General features: G+C 46.0%; 1 protein-coding gene and 1 pseudogene across 1 annotated transcript in view; both read right to left on the reverse strand.

Moving 5' to 3' along the window:
• Positions 1 to 2,172: 2,172 nt before the first annotated feature.
• Positions 2,173 to 2,881, reverse strand: LOC149365597 (uncharacterized; annotated as a pseudogene).
• A 5,323-nt stretch (positions 2,882 to 8,204) lies between these two features.
• Positions 8,205 to 16,621, reverse strand: part of LOC149365598 (carbonic anhydrase 2-like) — a 30,678-nt gene continuing 22,261 nt past the window's right edge. The window contains exons 5-6 of the mRNA XM_089568903.1: positions 12,002 to 12,139; positions 8,205 to 8,309 (exon numbers count right to left, since the gene is read on the reverse strand). Of these exons, the coding sequence (XP_089425029.1) occupies positions 8,205 to 8,309; positions 12,002 to 12,139 (243 nt within the window). The remainder of the gene's footprint in view (positions 8,310 to 12,001; positions 12,140 to 16,621) is intronic.

The following is a 16,621-nucleotide window of genomic DNA, read 5'->3' on the forward strand; positions in this document are numbered from 1 at the left end:
CCGCAAGTGTCGGGGTTCTTGCCCTCAGTTCAGCCAGACCCAGATTGTTGGAAGAAGGAAGGCGCAGCTTGAGAGAGAGATTGTAGAGGCCATTGCCATCTTGCGCTCGCAACCGGATGAATGCGTTAGTTCGCCTTCGGTTTCCATCCTACAAAAAGAACTGGGTTTCCTTAACAGGTAACAGGTTGGGTGGCTTCCTTTTGACGTTGGCAAGTACCGCCCTGTGTCGTCCTCTTTCTCTGTCCCGTGTCCGCTGCGGTGTCTAGCTCCTTTATATCTATTAGCCTTCCAGAGATATCAGTTACCTGGATTTCAGACTAATTAACCGTGAGCAGTATGTCTCAATTGATGGAGAGGAATCGGACGGTCTTGCAGTCACTTCTGAAGTGCCTCAGGGGAGTGTAGTTGGACCTTTGTTCTTCTTGCTGTATATAAATGACATCGTCTACACAACTGTTCACGGCGTAGTGATTCGTTTGTTTGCGGATGATTGCTTGCTGTACAGAGATATTACGTGTTCTAATCACCAGATTGACCTAAATACCTCTCCAAATAACATCCTTGCATGCTGCCAAAATTGGGACATGACCTTAAACAAAGAAAAAACAAACACGTAAAAAGTATTTTTGACCACAGGTATCATCTCGGACAAACACCACTACAGGAAGTTTCCAGTTTTAAATAACTAGGTGTAGTATTAACTAACAATCTGTCCTGGAATTCACATGTGGAAAACATCTATTCGTCTGCCTTTCGCAAACTATATCTTTTAAGAAATAAACTTTCCAAAGCACCCGCTCAGATAAAACTTCTCGCGTTTAACTCATTAATCAGGCCTAAGGCCGAATATGCATGCGTGGTTTGAGATCCTTATGCTGATACCAATATTCAGAAAATTGAAAGAATCCAAAGAAAAGCCGTAAGATTTATTTATTCTAAAATTTCACTCTTTGATTCTCCGTCTGAGCTAATGAAATCTAGCCGTATCCAACCTCTTCAGGCAAGAAGAAAAAATGTTCGATGAGAATTTATTTGCTCATAAATAACAAATTGGCGCTTGATCCTGCACCCCATTTATTGTTTTTAGCTACACGCATCACCCTTCACCATCATTACGGTTCACTTACCCCGTACTTTGCTAGAACTCACACTTTTAAAATAATTTTCCTTTTTCCCGCGTACCAACAGCGCGCGAAATTCTCCGACATGATGAATGTCAGCGCATAGTCAACCTGCATGCCTTTTCTATTTTTAGTTTTTCTTTTTATTTTACTATTCGCCCTTGTATCTAATATCTAATATGTAATTGTTCTGCTTAAATCTGTAACATGATCTGCAGTATGAAATAAATAAAAAGCAACTCCTCCAGTGCACTAACGCATCGAAATAAATAAAAATGAACAAATAAGCCAAATGCAGAAATTTTTTGGGACACAGCGCCAAGGGTAGGTGCATTTACAAAATACTAACACCGGATGTGAATATTACTTGCAGTGGGCTACACGCCCCTAAACAAATAGAGTAGCAGTAAAAGTTTAAAATTTTGACTGGTCATTATTAATTCACCAGCCTACATGTTAGCACGTCTTAGCTCCATTCTGCGCTACACTGCTGGCAATGCTCTGGCGAATAAACGCTCTTTGAACTCAAAAACCCTTTTTTTTTTATTGCGAAATGTCTTAGATGAAAAACACAGTACAAATGTTTTTTATTCATTCTCAACGTTACAGTCTCACAAATGATGAACATGATGTTTTGGCCATACCAAAGGAATGGATGAGCGATGGACATGTGCTCAGCCCATGTAAAAGCAGAGAACAGGAAAAAGAAAGAGGGGGGGGGGGGGAGGGGGGCAGAGAGTTATATCACTACTACCCAGAGTACAAAGTGAAAAGGGAGGGTTGAGTTTTAATGTTTTTGTTTATTTTTTTTTTCACTTTTTGCCTTACAGAAAGCGTGGGTGACGAAAAAAAGCGGTTCGCAATAACCGCGTGACGGGCTTCGTCACCCGAAAAAGTCGACGATGACAGCAGCGGCAGTTCTTGCGGCATACAAATAATTCACATCTGAAACTAAACAGATTGTGCTATAATGCAGGTAGAGGGGTAGATTAAACAATGACGGGGGAAGAAAAAATAACGGTCGACATATGTATTTCAGTACTAACACAACCTAATCAATAAAAGTTTCACGAAGTGCACGAAAGGACATTTTGTTTATATTGTTATAAAGAGAAGAGTTCAAACATCTTGGTAGTATATATTTCAGCATAGTCAAACCATAGTTTGTTCTACATCTGGGTACCGAAAACATTTCAGCGTTTCTAGTGGTATACGGCGTGTTGTGTGGCACCAGCTGCACAATACGGGACAAAAAGGGGTCATCTCATGCAGTCTGCTTTTTGTAAAAACAGGCAAACCTGTACTCAAACAACCTAGGAACTGGAATTACTTTATTTTATTCGAATGGGACGAGTTGGGGCGTCATAGCAGGAATTTGTAATGACTCGTAGCATTTTCTTTTGTTGAAGAAAAAGCTTTTGCAAATTCGACACTGTAGTATTGCCCCATACCAAATGGCAGTACCCTAAGTATGAAAAAAAGAATGCATAGTAAAGGTCAAGTTTTGTCTTTGTAGGTAAGATATATTTATGGCGAGAGACGATACCTATGAATTTAGAAAGCTTGATGCAGACCTTGTTTATGTGAGCAAACCATGACATTGAAGGGGTAAAGTCTACGCCAAGTGATGTGAATTATTGAACATATTCAATTTGTGTGCCACTGAAAAAGATAGGTGGTGCATTCTCTACCAACCTGCCCTTAGCATGAAATATTATCGCCTTTGTTTTTTCCTTATTTACTGTCAAGGAGTTTGAGGATGACCATTCCCTCAGAGCAGTGAATACTAAGTTCGCTGAATTGGTGAATTGATTAATATCAGTGGAGGAACAGAACAAAGTGGTGTCATCAGCATAAATAGTAAATTTTATCTCGTTGTTTATGTTAGTGATGTCATTTATATATAATTTAAAAGTATAGGACCCAAGAGACTACCCTGTGGCACTCCATTTGAAATTTGTAGGACATCAGAGCGGTAATTATTGATGACAACATATTGTGAACGCGAGGACATATATGACTTGAAAAGGTTGCGGGCATGGCCACGTATAGCGTAATGTTCAAGTTTTGCAAAGAGGGTGTTATGACTGAGGGTGTCAAACGCCCTGCTGAAATCTACGAAGATTCCAAGAGTGAGCTTCTGGGATTGAATGTTACTCAATTCAATAATAGTGGTAACTTGTCTCAAATACATTGTTCACTAGACTACATGCATTCTCGCCTACCACTCTGGGAGTCTTGCTGCTGCCACCTCGATGTTTGCTGCGCCCAGGAAGCCGAACGCCTGTTAACCAGTCCCAATGCTCAGAGGAGAATGTTTAGACAATGGATAAAGCAGCAGTTAACGGCGCTCATTTCCATCGGTTGTTTTCTAAAGAGTCTTTTTTATACGCCCAGTGTAGAAGCTGTTTTAATAACGGTCTCTATATAGCATGTTCCTGTGCTTAAGGCCGAGTAATAAATATTGTAGGAGAAAACAAATTTCGGCTTAATCTATTACAACTGCGATTTCTAAATAATAAGCCAGCAGTACGAATTGTCATTCCTAGAATAATTTTTTTTTTTTGCGAAACGTTCACAGCACGAAAAACATTTATCATTTCGCCTGGTATAGAGTTACCTTCCAGGTGACATTCTGAGACAATTTCGAGCAATAATCGCCGTTTTATAAAGATGTTTCAGGAGGCAAAACAGGAAATTGGAGTACAGTAACATTGAGAGAAAAGCTCTGAGCTCGGCGGTCCAGCTAAAATTTACCATCAGTGACCAGGTCCATCGAGCCGCAATGCTTTATCCCTTAACAGAAGTTATCGGTTACGGCACCCGGGTACCGATCACAAGTTCAAAGATTCAAAGCGCCCGGCGACGCATTTCAATACAGCCAGGATAAAACGGTCCCAGGGATTAAAATAACCTCCTATAAGACACCAAGCAGGGCCGCTTGTTCACGCTAAATTGATTAATCCATTCGCTTAGGCACACACATGGCAATTTGTGATGATGATGATGATGAGGAGAAAACTGATGCGTAACGAAGAAATTAAAAATGTCAGCGCTGAAAAAACCTGCAGAATTTTGTTTTCGCCCTTTCGGAAGGATAAATAACCACCGGTATAGCCGCACTTGGATTTCGTCAATACCTCCTGCATTTGAATTTCAAACCAGATGAGCCGTTTTTGCCAAATGAAGCTTTTTTGTATTAATCATATCATCATCAGCCTGACTACGCCCACTGCAGGGCAAAGGCCTCTCCCATGTCTCTCCAATCAACCCTGTCCTTCGCCAGTTGCGGCCACCGTATTCCCGCAAATTTCTTAATCTCATCCGCCCACCTTACTTTCTGCCGCCCCCTGCTACGCTTGCCTTCTCTTGGAATCCACTGTTACCCCTAAGGACCAGCGGTTATCTGCCTTCGCATTACATGCCCTGCCCGAGCCCACTTCTTCCCCTTGATTTCAACTAGGTGTCATTAACCCGCGTTTGTTCTCTCACCCACTCCGCCCACTTCCGATCTCTTAACGTTACACCAATCATTTTTCATTCCATAGCTCGCTGCGGTGTCCTTAACTTAAGCTGAAGCCTCTTTGTTAGCCACCATGTTTGTTTCCTCTGTTCTCTCATTCGCTAACTTTAACGCCCGCTACTACTGAAGCAGACAAGCTACAAGAAATCACTAAGCACGTCAGGGTCTCGTGTTTTGTTGTTCTCCGTCCGCTGCTTACTTTTGGCGTCAAATTAACAAGATATCGGCGCACAAAGTCGTGTTTAGTTTTCATCACGAGGCAGCACTTTTACAGGAGCGACTGTCATGCCAGATGTTCGCACCATGACGCCAGGAGCGCCCCCCGTAAGTAGCGCCCCATCGTGACCAACAATCCAACTGAGGCGTCCAAACGTGTTCAGCTGCGAAGTGAGCGAAGTGGGTAGCATTTCAACGGAGGAAACTAAAGAAGCTCTTGCCCATGACAGCACCCATGACCTTTGTCGAATTCTTTATTCTTTATTGGGACTCTAGGCCCAAGGGATAATTGCTGCTTTCATGTTAAATGTAGGTCAACGGAAGATGCATTTGTCCTGCAGGGAACGTAGACAGGCAGATGACGTATTCTAGGACGCTCACGAGAACGTCCACTCCGCAGCACGTATGTCTCATAGAACAGAGTTACTTCTATAGCTCTCCCTTGGGTTAGCAAGACAACGCTGAGATTTTCACCTGCGACACGACGCACCACCGCCCGCTTATCCTTGACAGAGTCCTGCACAAACTACACCTTGTAAATACACAATCTGGCAAGCCTGGAGAAGTATAGATAGCTGGGCGAGCCTCATTGGTGATTGTGCACAGCGAAATAGACGAAATGCAAAAAAAAAAGCATACAGCACGCTCTCTACCATCCACAACGAACAACCAAGCGTCCTATATTGTTCAAAAAGCAGACATCGCACTTGCGTAGCATTTAATCGAATATTGAGTATTTCTTAACGTGAGCCATTCCCTATAATGTCGTGCATAGTCACTCACTGAACGGCCGCCACGACGCTATGAAAAGTGCTGACGTACTGTCAAGCAGCTGCTAAGAGCGGCGGCTGTTCATTTCGCCACGGTCCGCGGGCATGCTTCGTTTGCTCGAAGCGCCGTTGACAGCGCTGCAATATGGTAGCGCACGAGCGGTCACGTGGCATTTTTTTTTTTCATATTTCCCGGGCTTTCTTTAACTGCCGGAAAAAAGAACCCCGTAGGAGATACGATGATACAATAAACTGGATCGGTTGTTTATAAACCTGCTCTACAACCTAACGTAACGGTAGTTAAGAACTTCTTGTTGGGCGAGTTGGTGCATACTGTTGTAGGTACGAATTGCGCACAAAAGACACACACAGGAAAAAAAACACACGTGGGAGACTGAAAGAGCGCAAAATAACAACTGTTGTTTATTGAATTCAGTGCCGCTTTATAGGCAGTGTGCACACGTGCCTACAAAGAGGGGAAAGAGGATAAGGAGGCAAATCAAACCCTGCGCGACAAACCATCAGAAACGCTCCAAAAAATTCTTTTCCGCGTTGTACAGTGAAACGGATGTGTCACTCACACAGTTATCACCTCTTGCCTTGATGTGATATGCCTCTAGAAGTTCACGGGAAACTGTCATTGCTCCTGCCCAGAATTCTGATACTTTTTAGCAGTGGCTCACAACCGTTGCATGCAATGCAATGAGCAGGCAAATTTGCTCCTCTGTTCCTAATTGAACGCTGATGATCCCCTGCGCTTCATTCACGCAGCGTCCTGTCTGGCCCACATACACGCGACCAGACTTGAGCGGAATCAGATATACAACGCCCATGGCGCATTTGACAAATTGTGCCGCATGCTTTATCTCGCATGCTCTTCGTCGAGCGCCTTCCGCGCTGATTCTAGGGCACAACCCGGCGAGCTTGCGTGGCGCCGAAAACACCACAGGGACGCCATGACTATTTTCCACTTTTTTTATGTTGTGGGCCACCTTGTGTATATACGAGACGACCGTAGTCTTTCTTCGTGGCAATCGCTCCTCGTTGTTGGCGCGGTTTCGTTTTTTTACCTTCCGAAGAAGGTTCTCGGCCACAGCTGAGATGACCTCGCAGGGGAAGCCGGCTGAAAGCAGCCTTTTTATCTGATTATGAAAGCTAGTGTGCATTGCATGCGGGCATGACTTCGTCAGAGAAGATCCCATGCACGAGCTAACAATGGCTCTCTTTACTATCTTCGAATGGGCACAGTCATAGGGAAGAAGCCCTTTCTGCGCTCGCGGAGCGTAGTTCTGGACAGGAACAATGACAAAGTTTCCCGTGAACTTCTATAGAGGCATGTCACATCAAGGCAAGAGGTGATAACTGTGTGACACATCCGTTTCACTGTACAACGCGGAAAAGAATTTTTTGGAGCGTTTCTGATGGTTTGTCGCGCAGGGTTTGATTTGACTCCTTATCATCTATTTCCCCTCTTTGTAGGCACGTGTGCACTCTGCCTATAAAGCAGCACTGAATCTAATAAACACCAGTTGATACTTTGCGCTCTTTCAGTCTCCCTCATGTGTTTTTCCTGTGTGTCTTTTGTGCGCAATTCGTACCTACAACTAACGTAACGGCCTTGACACTAAAATGAATATTTGAAAATTTGCATAATTCACCTTAGACCATTAAAATGATTAAGCGAAAGAAAAATATTTTGAGGACGGCCCCATGATGGCGAACAAGGTATCGGTGGTTTGAGCGGTCTGCGGTTTACCGCTTATTTTAAATCCTTGATTAAAGTTACGTGAATAACCCTGTATATGAAACAGGCATTTGTACGATCCGTCAAATCAGCACTGCGACGAAACTGAATACCCGCCGCAATGGTGTAAAGGTTGGAGCGTTCGGCTCTTGAGATAGAAGCTCCCGGATGAAATCCTAGTAGATGCGGCTGCATTGCGATGGAGGGGCAATACAAAAAGAAAATCTCTAAAGCCAAGCTTACCGGACCAGCGGATTAATCACGGAAAACTTTTATAGTTTTGGCTTAGCCATTTTGCCCTGCATTTAGCCGTGGAATCTACATGGTCAGGTGAAACAGAAAACTTAGCGGTACTCATACGAATCGCCGAAATTGATCTGGCCACACGTCGCCTCTCTATTCTCTGCTTCCGCTTTGCCACCTGCATGCTTTGCAAGTGGTAATTTGATTGAATTAAATAAAAATGGCAATTAAATCAAAATAGTCAAATCACATTAGCTTACTTCACTAAGTAATCAGGGTATTGCAGCCGACGCCTCAGATTACGGGGTAGAATGCAGAGCTATAAGGCTGAAACAAAGCTATCACGTATTTCTCTCCTACGGCACCCTCACACTGTGGCGCCTATCGTACCTCAAGCTCAGCTTGCATATGTTCAAATCCACACGCAATACCCTGATAGGGATAAGAATGCAGAACGTTCCCCCCTCTCTGTCTCTTTATCTCTCTCTCAATGAACCACAGCAGTGAAATAAAAACCAGGGTTGACGAGTGTTTGGATAAAGTCTGTTTAGAGTGGTGCGGAGGTGGTGTGGCAGCAGCGTTTAAGTTCAAGGTACTATGATCATCTGAAGGTTATGGGCGGCTGTTGGCGGTCTGGGCGGCCGGAAGTTGTCCTTGGGCACCTTTGGAGACATTTCTCGAAGTCTTTTCAACTGGAGAAAATAAAGAAGGAAAAATTTTAGGGGACACTTAAGGTCCGCCTTAAGGGTTAGACGCGTTAGCACTAGTGTGTTATGATGATATGCGGAATTGGTCATTCTCGAGTTTGCATTCACAGATCCTTGGCAGTCCTTGTACCTCCTCCTGGCGCAGTGGTGCGGCTGTTAAGCGATGTGCCACTGCTCAGGGATGGCAGGCGGTGCGCCCAGTAGGGTAGATGCAACCCAGGTTGCTCTTCCCAATCAGGCTCTCGCGACTAATCACTAATTCAACTGCCACCTGCCACGGTGGTCCATTTTATAACAATCCGATGGTCAGGTTGAGATCATGCGCTAAGGTCACGTGACCAAGGTGCCCAAAACCCTCAGGTTTCTTCTCCGGGGACTTTTCGCTCACAACGCCGACGACGATGACGCCAGATTTTCTGCAGAACGGAAGCCTTAACAACATCGTCGCGTTAAAACGGCATAGGAACGAGTGAGCAGAGTAAATCGCTTCTGAGTCCCGACATCAGGCGGCGGGTTTCACGGCATGCTTGACTGCTGCATCTCTCAAGAGAGAAGCGATTAAGACTTCCCTCAGCAAAACCACTGGTTTCAACATGGTGGCAGCATTTGGCGGATAGTAATTGTTCATTAGAGGTTTCGGTGGTGTGTTTTTCTCAATCGATAAAAATTAATGCGTCGCATCGTAAGCGGCGATTCCAGGCAAAGAAAAGTTCATTTCGCAACTTCTGCGGGTGCGAGGTTTTTCATCTGAGCGACGCAGCAGACGGTAGCATCGCGATCCTGCACTGCAAATGTCTTGGATCCATACCAGTGCCGCTGACACAAGATCATAGACTCTTATGACGGTTTTTAGAGCACGAGAGTTCTCGTGGAATAAGACAAATTGTTGAAGCGCGCGATAATGAAATATTTAAAAATCTGTTACGAACACACTGGTTCCCGCTGCGGGGAGCACCTCGTGCCATTTCCTGCAGAAGTTAACCATAAAAGGCGCTTATCACCGTGGAAAGGCGAAATGATCTAAGTCACTCGCTGGCTTAACACTGACTTGGTTTCACCGCATTTCTCAAGTTTTGCCCATTTTTATACCATAATCTGTTGAAGATGCATTCCCGCCCGTATGTATCAAGCCCGGTTATTTCGAATTATTAACGCGAAAGCCCTTTTCGCCTCCTAACATGAAAAATGCCGGTTTGTGGTTAACCCATTGAACTTAGTCACGTGATGCGGGAAATGGCGAGAAATAAACGAGACTTTGTACGAGGGGGACCTTGGACAACCTGGGAAAATAAAATAAATTTTGCCGCGACTGGATCCCGAACCCGCGGCAGTGCGAATAGGTCAGCTTCGCTGACAGCTGAAGGAGAGCTCTGTGCCTATCGCCACAGCCGATCACGCCTCGTGTTCAACTACAACACACACTCCCGCTGTGCACTGCACACCGTGCTCTTCATTAACTTCCATCTGTGCGCAGGTCACGAAAGGAAAGGAAACACACTTTCAATCGCGCTTTCAGGTACACCCCCCGTCAAAAGAATATGGCCCAAAGGGTTTGCTTGCGAGGTCTGCAGTATGCCTCGTTATGCATTCTCAGCGACAACAGTCTCTCGAAAGAGGAAGGGCCTTGCGTCCTCGCTCTTCGCAAGCTTTGGACTGCTTGATGTGCTAGGGAACCACGCTAAGCAGCTTAGACGCAAACCCGTTGGGCTGCATACTTTTGACGCGGGCTGTATGAGGCGTTGCTGTCCGTCTGCAAAAACCTGCTCTCGCCCAGTATTAAGGCGAAAGCCTTTAATGGCTCATACTTTCGTCCGTTAACAAAGCGTGTCGCACGCGTTTAACTCAAGAACTAAAAAAGATAGAAGAAAACCAATGGTTACTTCAGACAGAGACGGAAAAAAGTAACCTCGAAGCGAAGTTTGATGATTGTAGATTATTTAGTTAATTAATTGTACGCAAAAATATCGAAACTGCGTCGAAATAGCGCGGACATCGATATAACCACAGGAACAATGTGACGTCACGGCACAGAGGAAATTGTCACAGAATGGTCGGAAAAACGCCGCATAAAAAATGAGTAATTAAGCTCAATAAATATTTAAGATTCCCGAAAGATGTACAATTTGGGTATCGATATAGCCACGGGAATGGTGTGACATCACATCCACCGGAAGTCGTCACGGCATAGTGTCCTCGGCTCTCGCCTCTCAACACTTTTGTTGCCAAAGTGTCCTCGCAATGTTTTCTTGGTTACCGATACTAAACCGCAGGCAATTTTTTGTCTATAACGAACACCCAAATTATGCCCTCGAAAATCCTTTCTAAAAGTATAGAAAAGTTCCGAGCATATATCTAACTACAGTTTCGCCAGCCGTTTCATATAAAGAAATGAGCGGCGCGCCCCTCCAAGTTGGGCTTTTCTTAACGGTGGTATTTCCGCGCGCTACACAGGTCGGCTACAGGGTATTGGGAACTTGCAGGCAACGCAACCGCTGTGAAACTGCGTGACGATGTGAACCTGTAGGGTGCTTGAAGGTGGCCTTCGGTCTCTTCCATTTATTTATCACACAACTACTTCGTGAGGTGAAGCCAACCTAACTAAAGCAAGCGGTGGCCCTCGGATGGCGTCCTCCGATACCGAAGGCGTTGTACTAACTGTACTTCAATTTTAATTTGCGATTATTCTGTTTATAGTGCAGTGCTAATATGACTGAGCATCTTACCGTCCGCAGCGGCTTTGACGTAAAGCTGGATAAATCCGGCAACCCTTTGCGAGCAGCACGTCGCCTGCGTGGGTGCCTTGTATTCTTGCTTGTTAGATATAATGTTATATGTGGTGATTTTTATCTATCGACCAATTTCGCGATCAACATCAGGTTCGATATAGCAAGGTTTGATTGCAATACCCTTTAAAACAATTTTAAAACAGGAGAAATTGCAAACGGAAATTCAGCTGCATGCCACAGGCAGTGCTTGGTTAATATACTTGAGACGCAGAAAAGACGTCAAAGACATTACTGGTAGAGTTATCACACTCACGTCGGATAGCTAAAATAGGGACTGAAAAGAATTCCACGTTTCGCGAAATGTCTGAAATTATCGAATACGAACCTCGGGAATCTTGTTGAGAAAGTTCAGGGGGACAGTCTACGTATGAGGCATGTTTGCGGCATCGAACTTGACGATTCCCGCGAAAATTCCCGGTGTTGAGATTGTGAAAACGGCAACATACCACTAATTTTCGCAGATGCGAAATTCCGCACCACTGTCAAACTTTGCAGAAATAATCATTATAGAGCGTAAACGCAACAGTATAAGCGAGCCTCAAAAAAACCTCCGGTAGTTACTTTTTGAGAGTATCGAGGAGAAATTCTGATATTGTTCACGAGATATCGGGAGAACATTATCAACTCCGTTTTACCAACGTAAGCCTGTGACTGCAAACCGTCCAGTGGGGTGTCAGCCTGTGAACTTCTTGTAGGAAGTGTGTATGACGTGACGTTATCGGTCGTGCCTCCCTGGAGACATTGGCGCAGAAAGCCTTCAACAAGCAACTGAAACATCAGCGTGTGAGACGAGTGTACTGCCCGCTTTAACATCCACAGCGTCCACTGCCACAGAGCTTGCAAGAAGGCACCACTGCGAAGCAACTTCGCAAATATTCCTAATCCACCCACCGTTGAAGACTTGACGAAATAAGGTTTTGAGGAGACCACCCATTTGATGCCCTGAGTGCACGGGGGTGTCGTGATGGACCCCGTGTAGATGTAGTAGTACTCCAGAGGACGCTCGAAGAGGTGTTTCACCACCAGAGGCTGCGCCGAAGGATTATAGTGCAATGATTGGGAAGAGTGCAGAGGTAGGTTACTGGTACGTTAGAAGTTTCAGTATATGTGAGACATAATAGTACTAATGAATACCTGGGTCCTTCGTTTTTAACTTCAAATTGTTTTTTTGTAATTCACGCTGCTAAGATCTATGGCTAGTTTTTAAGCTGAAATTCGGGTGAAAATTGGGTTATTCATAATTTTTAGATACGAGTTTGTGCGGTGTTTTTTTTTTTGTTTTTGACCAGAACGGAAAGTGCTTTAGTTTTTGCTCAGTATTTTCATAAGCAGTCCAGAAATGGAAGCTTGGACCAAGAAACGTCCCGCCAAGCCAGATATTTGTTTTAATTCACTAAAATGATTTCGTCGCGTACACTGTCCTCCTATGTGCGACACCTCCAGTCTGTGCAAGATTTGCTTGTGCTTTCGCAGATATTCACGTATTAAGCTACGCCGCAGATAGGAAGCGGTAAATTATGTTTTAAATTTTCAAAACTGAAAACACTGCCACGGAGTGAGCGGAAGATATTACGTTAACTTTTGATCTGTGCCTTCAGTGAGGCCTCTAGTTTTTCGCGATTTCTGAAAAAATCGGAAGTTTCTTCTCTATTTTATTTTACTGTGCTTGCGGACATCAATGGGAACAGTAGTATGATGGGATTTGATTATTTTAATCGTCTTAATCATCTTGAAAGGAAGAACCTCGTAACGAATGAAGTTCTGTCCGTGCCTTGACATCCATCCTCCCCAATCCGCTCTAGGAGTCTTGCGCGCCAAGCGCTTATGCTCTATATACATTCAGCGACAACATTTTCCGGCAATGCAGCGGAAGCATGGAGCCGAAATACGCCTTCTCTTCGTACGCAAGGAATATGGTCAACGCTTACAGTTTTCTGTTTTCTCTTACACACTATGTTGCCACTATTCGTTATCTACGCCTCACTTTTAACACAACTGCCTATAGACGCTTTACAGCGGCGTATCATGGGGGCTGCCATCTTTGATCACGTGATCACGCCGCCATTACTCGCCTCCTGACCGCTCTGCGCGCGCCTCGTCGCGAACGCTGCTGCGTCTGACGGTTCGGTTCCGGCAGGCAGTGTTCCGGCTGATACGGTTGTAAAGGAGGAGGAAGACGAAACTATGGTTTGGCCAAAGCTTGGAAGGACATATGAAAACCCTAATTTGATCACTTCAGGCGTGAAAACGCGATCGGACTTCATGTCGCGGAGAGCCGCTGAGCTCTCCGCCTCTTCGAGCCAACGGACAAGTTGGATTCCCTCTTGATCTCGTAGAGGGAAATTTAGTTAATGATGATTGTTGTAGGATGCTTGACGTCTTGCAGATTCATTTTGCTCAATCACATTGCAAGAGGACACTTCTGGAGAGATTAACTTTTTATAACAATTAAAAGCACAAAGGAGGATACAAGCAAGGAGAAAACATATTTACACTTGACTGGCTCGCAGTTCTAGGTGACGAAACCAGCCCTCGGTCCTGCTGAAGCAGCTGGTTTTAAAACCAATGCCCCCGCCCTCGGTGGGAGAATAACCAATCAGGTACTCTACAAACATCCACCCAATAACCCATTGGGGAAAGGAAAATACACCCAATGAATGATTGGGGAAAGAAGGTAGCCCCTCGCGACCCCGTGCACATACATGTATGTACGTACACTTTCTACTATCACTGCTGCGAGCTTCGCGAGCATTCACTTTCCCATGATGCAGATTACTTCAACGTCCGGTTGACCCAAGTTCCAGGAAAGCCATTTCAACTCATCTCTTTCCCATCGTCGCTCCTCATGCCTGCAGCTAGCGTGACAATAGGTCAAAGCATGCCGCTGCAGACATGGTACAAAGAGCCACGCACTGTGACGCGGGTCAGCCTCGCCGTACACACGTGCACACAGGATGCCGCCTAACGACTCCGTCCATGAGGGGAGTTTGACGTCTCCTGTAATCCCCCGCCATTCGGCGCCTCCCTTCTCCCGCTGGGTTCACTGACCCCTTTCTGTGCGGTTGTGCGGAGGGCCTAAGAAAAAGGACTTAATGGGCATTCCCATAAAGCGACCGGATGCGGCAAACAAACTACAGCACCGCGAACTTCACTCCTCCCAACCAAGAATGTCACACGGACACTTGTTGTCAGCGGGACATTAAAGTTCAGCCACGGTGTCCAACAACAAAAGTACACACGCACGCACGCACGCACGCACACGTACGCCGGCTGTCCAGTCAGTCCACAAACACGCGCACACGTGCGCCGGCTGTCCGGTCAGTACACCAGCACACACACATGCGCGCACACAGCGGATATTTCAACCCGCACACACAAGGCCGGAAACCAATCTGCACATTCCAGAATTCACCATGTCAGATCGGTGCCCCAAACTGGCAGAAAAAAATTCTAGCCACCTACATCTCGAAACAACACTTGTTTCTTTCGAGCCTTGCCCAGAAGACTGGACCCAACTTCCGAATTATCCGGGAAAACACCGGTTCTAAAGGCTGCCGCCGCCGTCGGATCAATAGAGCACACCTGCTCATCGCGGGCCACGAAGATTGCTGCTGCCCTCGCGTCTGCATTCTCCACTTCTTTGAATTTTACAGTATGCTCAGGCCTCTCATCGGCTACTTCATATGCAGTTTTACATTGAGATTCACGTAGCGCTAGCTCTTCGTACAGGTGCCCACCGACGTTCGCTTCAAAGAAAATCGTGCTGTCACGCCTTCTTTTCTGACAACTACCTTCACCAGCTTGCTTCCCCACTTCTGGCGATGAAGCATACTGTGTCTCCTCCACGTCGATACCCACAGGGACAGACGCATTATCCGAATCCTGCAATTCCTTATCAGCTTCGAAAACCATTGCAGTGATCAAACGCGCATTCCTTCCTTCCTCGGCATCAAATGCAGCCTCATCGCTCGTTGTTAGCTCACAATCTGCTGCAGAAACTTTTGCAGCTACCGAATTGGCCTCAAGCTCTACCGGCGTCTCAGATTTGTCTCGAATTTTGAAATGCTCTTCCAAATCAGCTCTCTCATTTTCTTGATGTAGCCGCTCTCTTTCTATCTGGTCTAACAGCGAGTGCGTCTCAGGTGTCACCAACTTCGCTACACTGTCAGCTACATCTGCTGTCACTGCGCAGAGTGTCAGCTCCGGCTGGCTAACCGATTCATCTTTGGCAGCCAGCTTACCTTCGCCTGCAAAGGGTGTTCCCGTTATGCGCGCCTGCTCTAGCTCTTCGTCGAGCGTTACAGCTGCGCCAGAGTTTGCGCCAACCTGTTCTTGCTCAATGCTGAACTCCTGTTCACAAACAAAACACTCATGAGCCTCCTGGGTCTCCTCTATCTCGGCTTGCTCTGACAAGCAGCGCTTCAAAGGCGTGACTAACGCCCCTATGCCCTCGGCCATCTCTCCTGGCACGGCACACACGGTTGGGCCCTGCTGCCTAAACGCTGCAGCTTTCACACCTATAGCCATTGGCCCACAGGTCATTCTCAATACGGGAACATGCTGTTCTCGCTTCGATTTCGGACAGTCAATCATTAGATGCCCAAATTCCATGCAGTCAAAACATTGAACTGCTGCCAATAACATCCCTCTATCAGATTTCGTTCCCTGGTTGAATTTAGATTGCATCTGCGCAAGCTTTAACTTTTCTTGCTCAATGAGAAGTTTCAGCTTCTCAATCTCCAGCAGCTGTTCTGCCTTCTGCTCAGTCTCCAAACATCGCATCATTTATAGCACGAAAACACTACACCGACATGGTGAATTCGGAGAAAGCAGAAAGGCTCCTACCTCGCTGGTTGCTTTCCTCTGCCACGGTAAACTCGTCGCCCTCAGTGACGACAGCGGGCTCCTCGATACGGATGAGTTGAGCCCCGGCTCTCACAGCAGCTCGCTGACTTGAACCTCCTGCCTCGTTTGACTCGCTGGTCGCCTGGTTCTTCTCTTGAACCTCAACGGGGACGCTTGGTTCCTTCCGCAGCTCACGGATTAGGCACCTCCACGACACGTCGGTCGCCTGGCTCCTTCAGCTCCTCGCCGACTTGAGCCTCCTACGTCCCGTTGACAATGACCAGAAGCCTCCGAAGCTTTCAGCGTCGCTCTGACGCTGACTCACGTTCCTCCTTTAGGACGTACCGCTCTGCAGCTTGTCCACCGACTTGATCCTCCGCCCCTCCGTCAGATACCTCGAGCAGGAAGACGTAGCAAATCCTGTCGCGACTGCACCAGTTGGATTCCCACTTGATCTCGTAGAGGGAAATTTAGTTAATGATGATTGTTGTAGGATGCTTGACGTCTTGCAGATTCATTTTGCTCAATCACATTGCAAGAGGACACTTCTGGAGAGATTAACTTTTTATAACAATTAAAAGCACAAAGGAGGATACAAGCAAGGAGAAAACATATTTACACTTGACTGGCTCGCAGTTCTAGGTGACGAAACCAGCCCTCGGTCCT

Source organism: Amblyomma mixtum, chromosome 1 (assembly GCF_055824585.1).
Source record: "Amblyomma mixtum isolate Tamu chromosome 1, ASM5582458v1, whole genome shotgun sequence".
NCBI lineage: Eukaryota > Metazoa > Arthropoda > Arachnida > Ixodida > Ixodidae > Amblyomma > Amblyomma mixtum.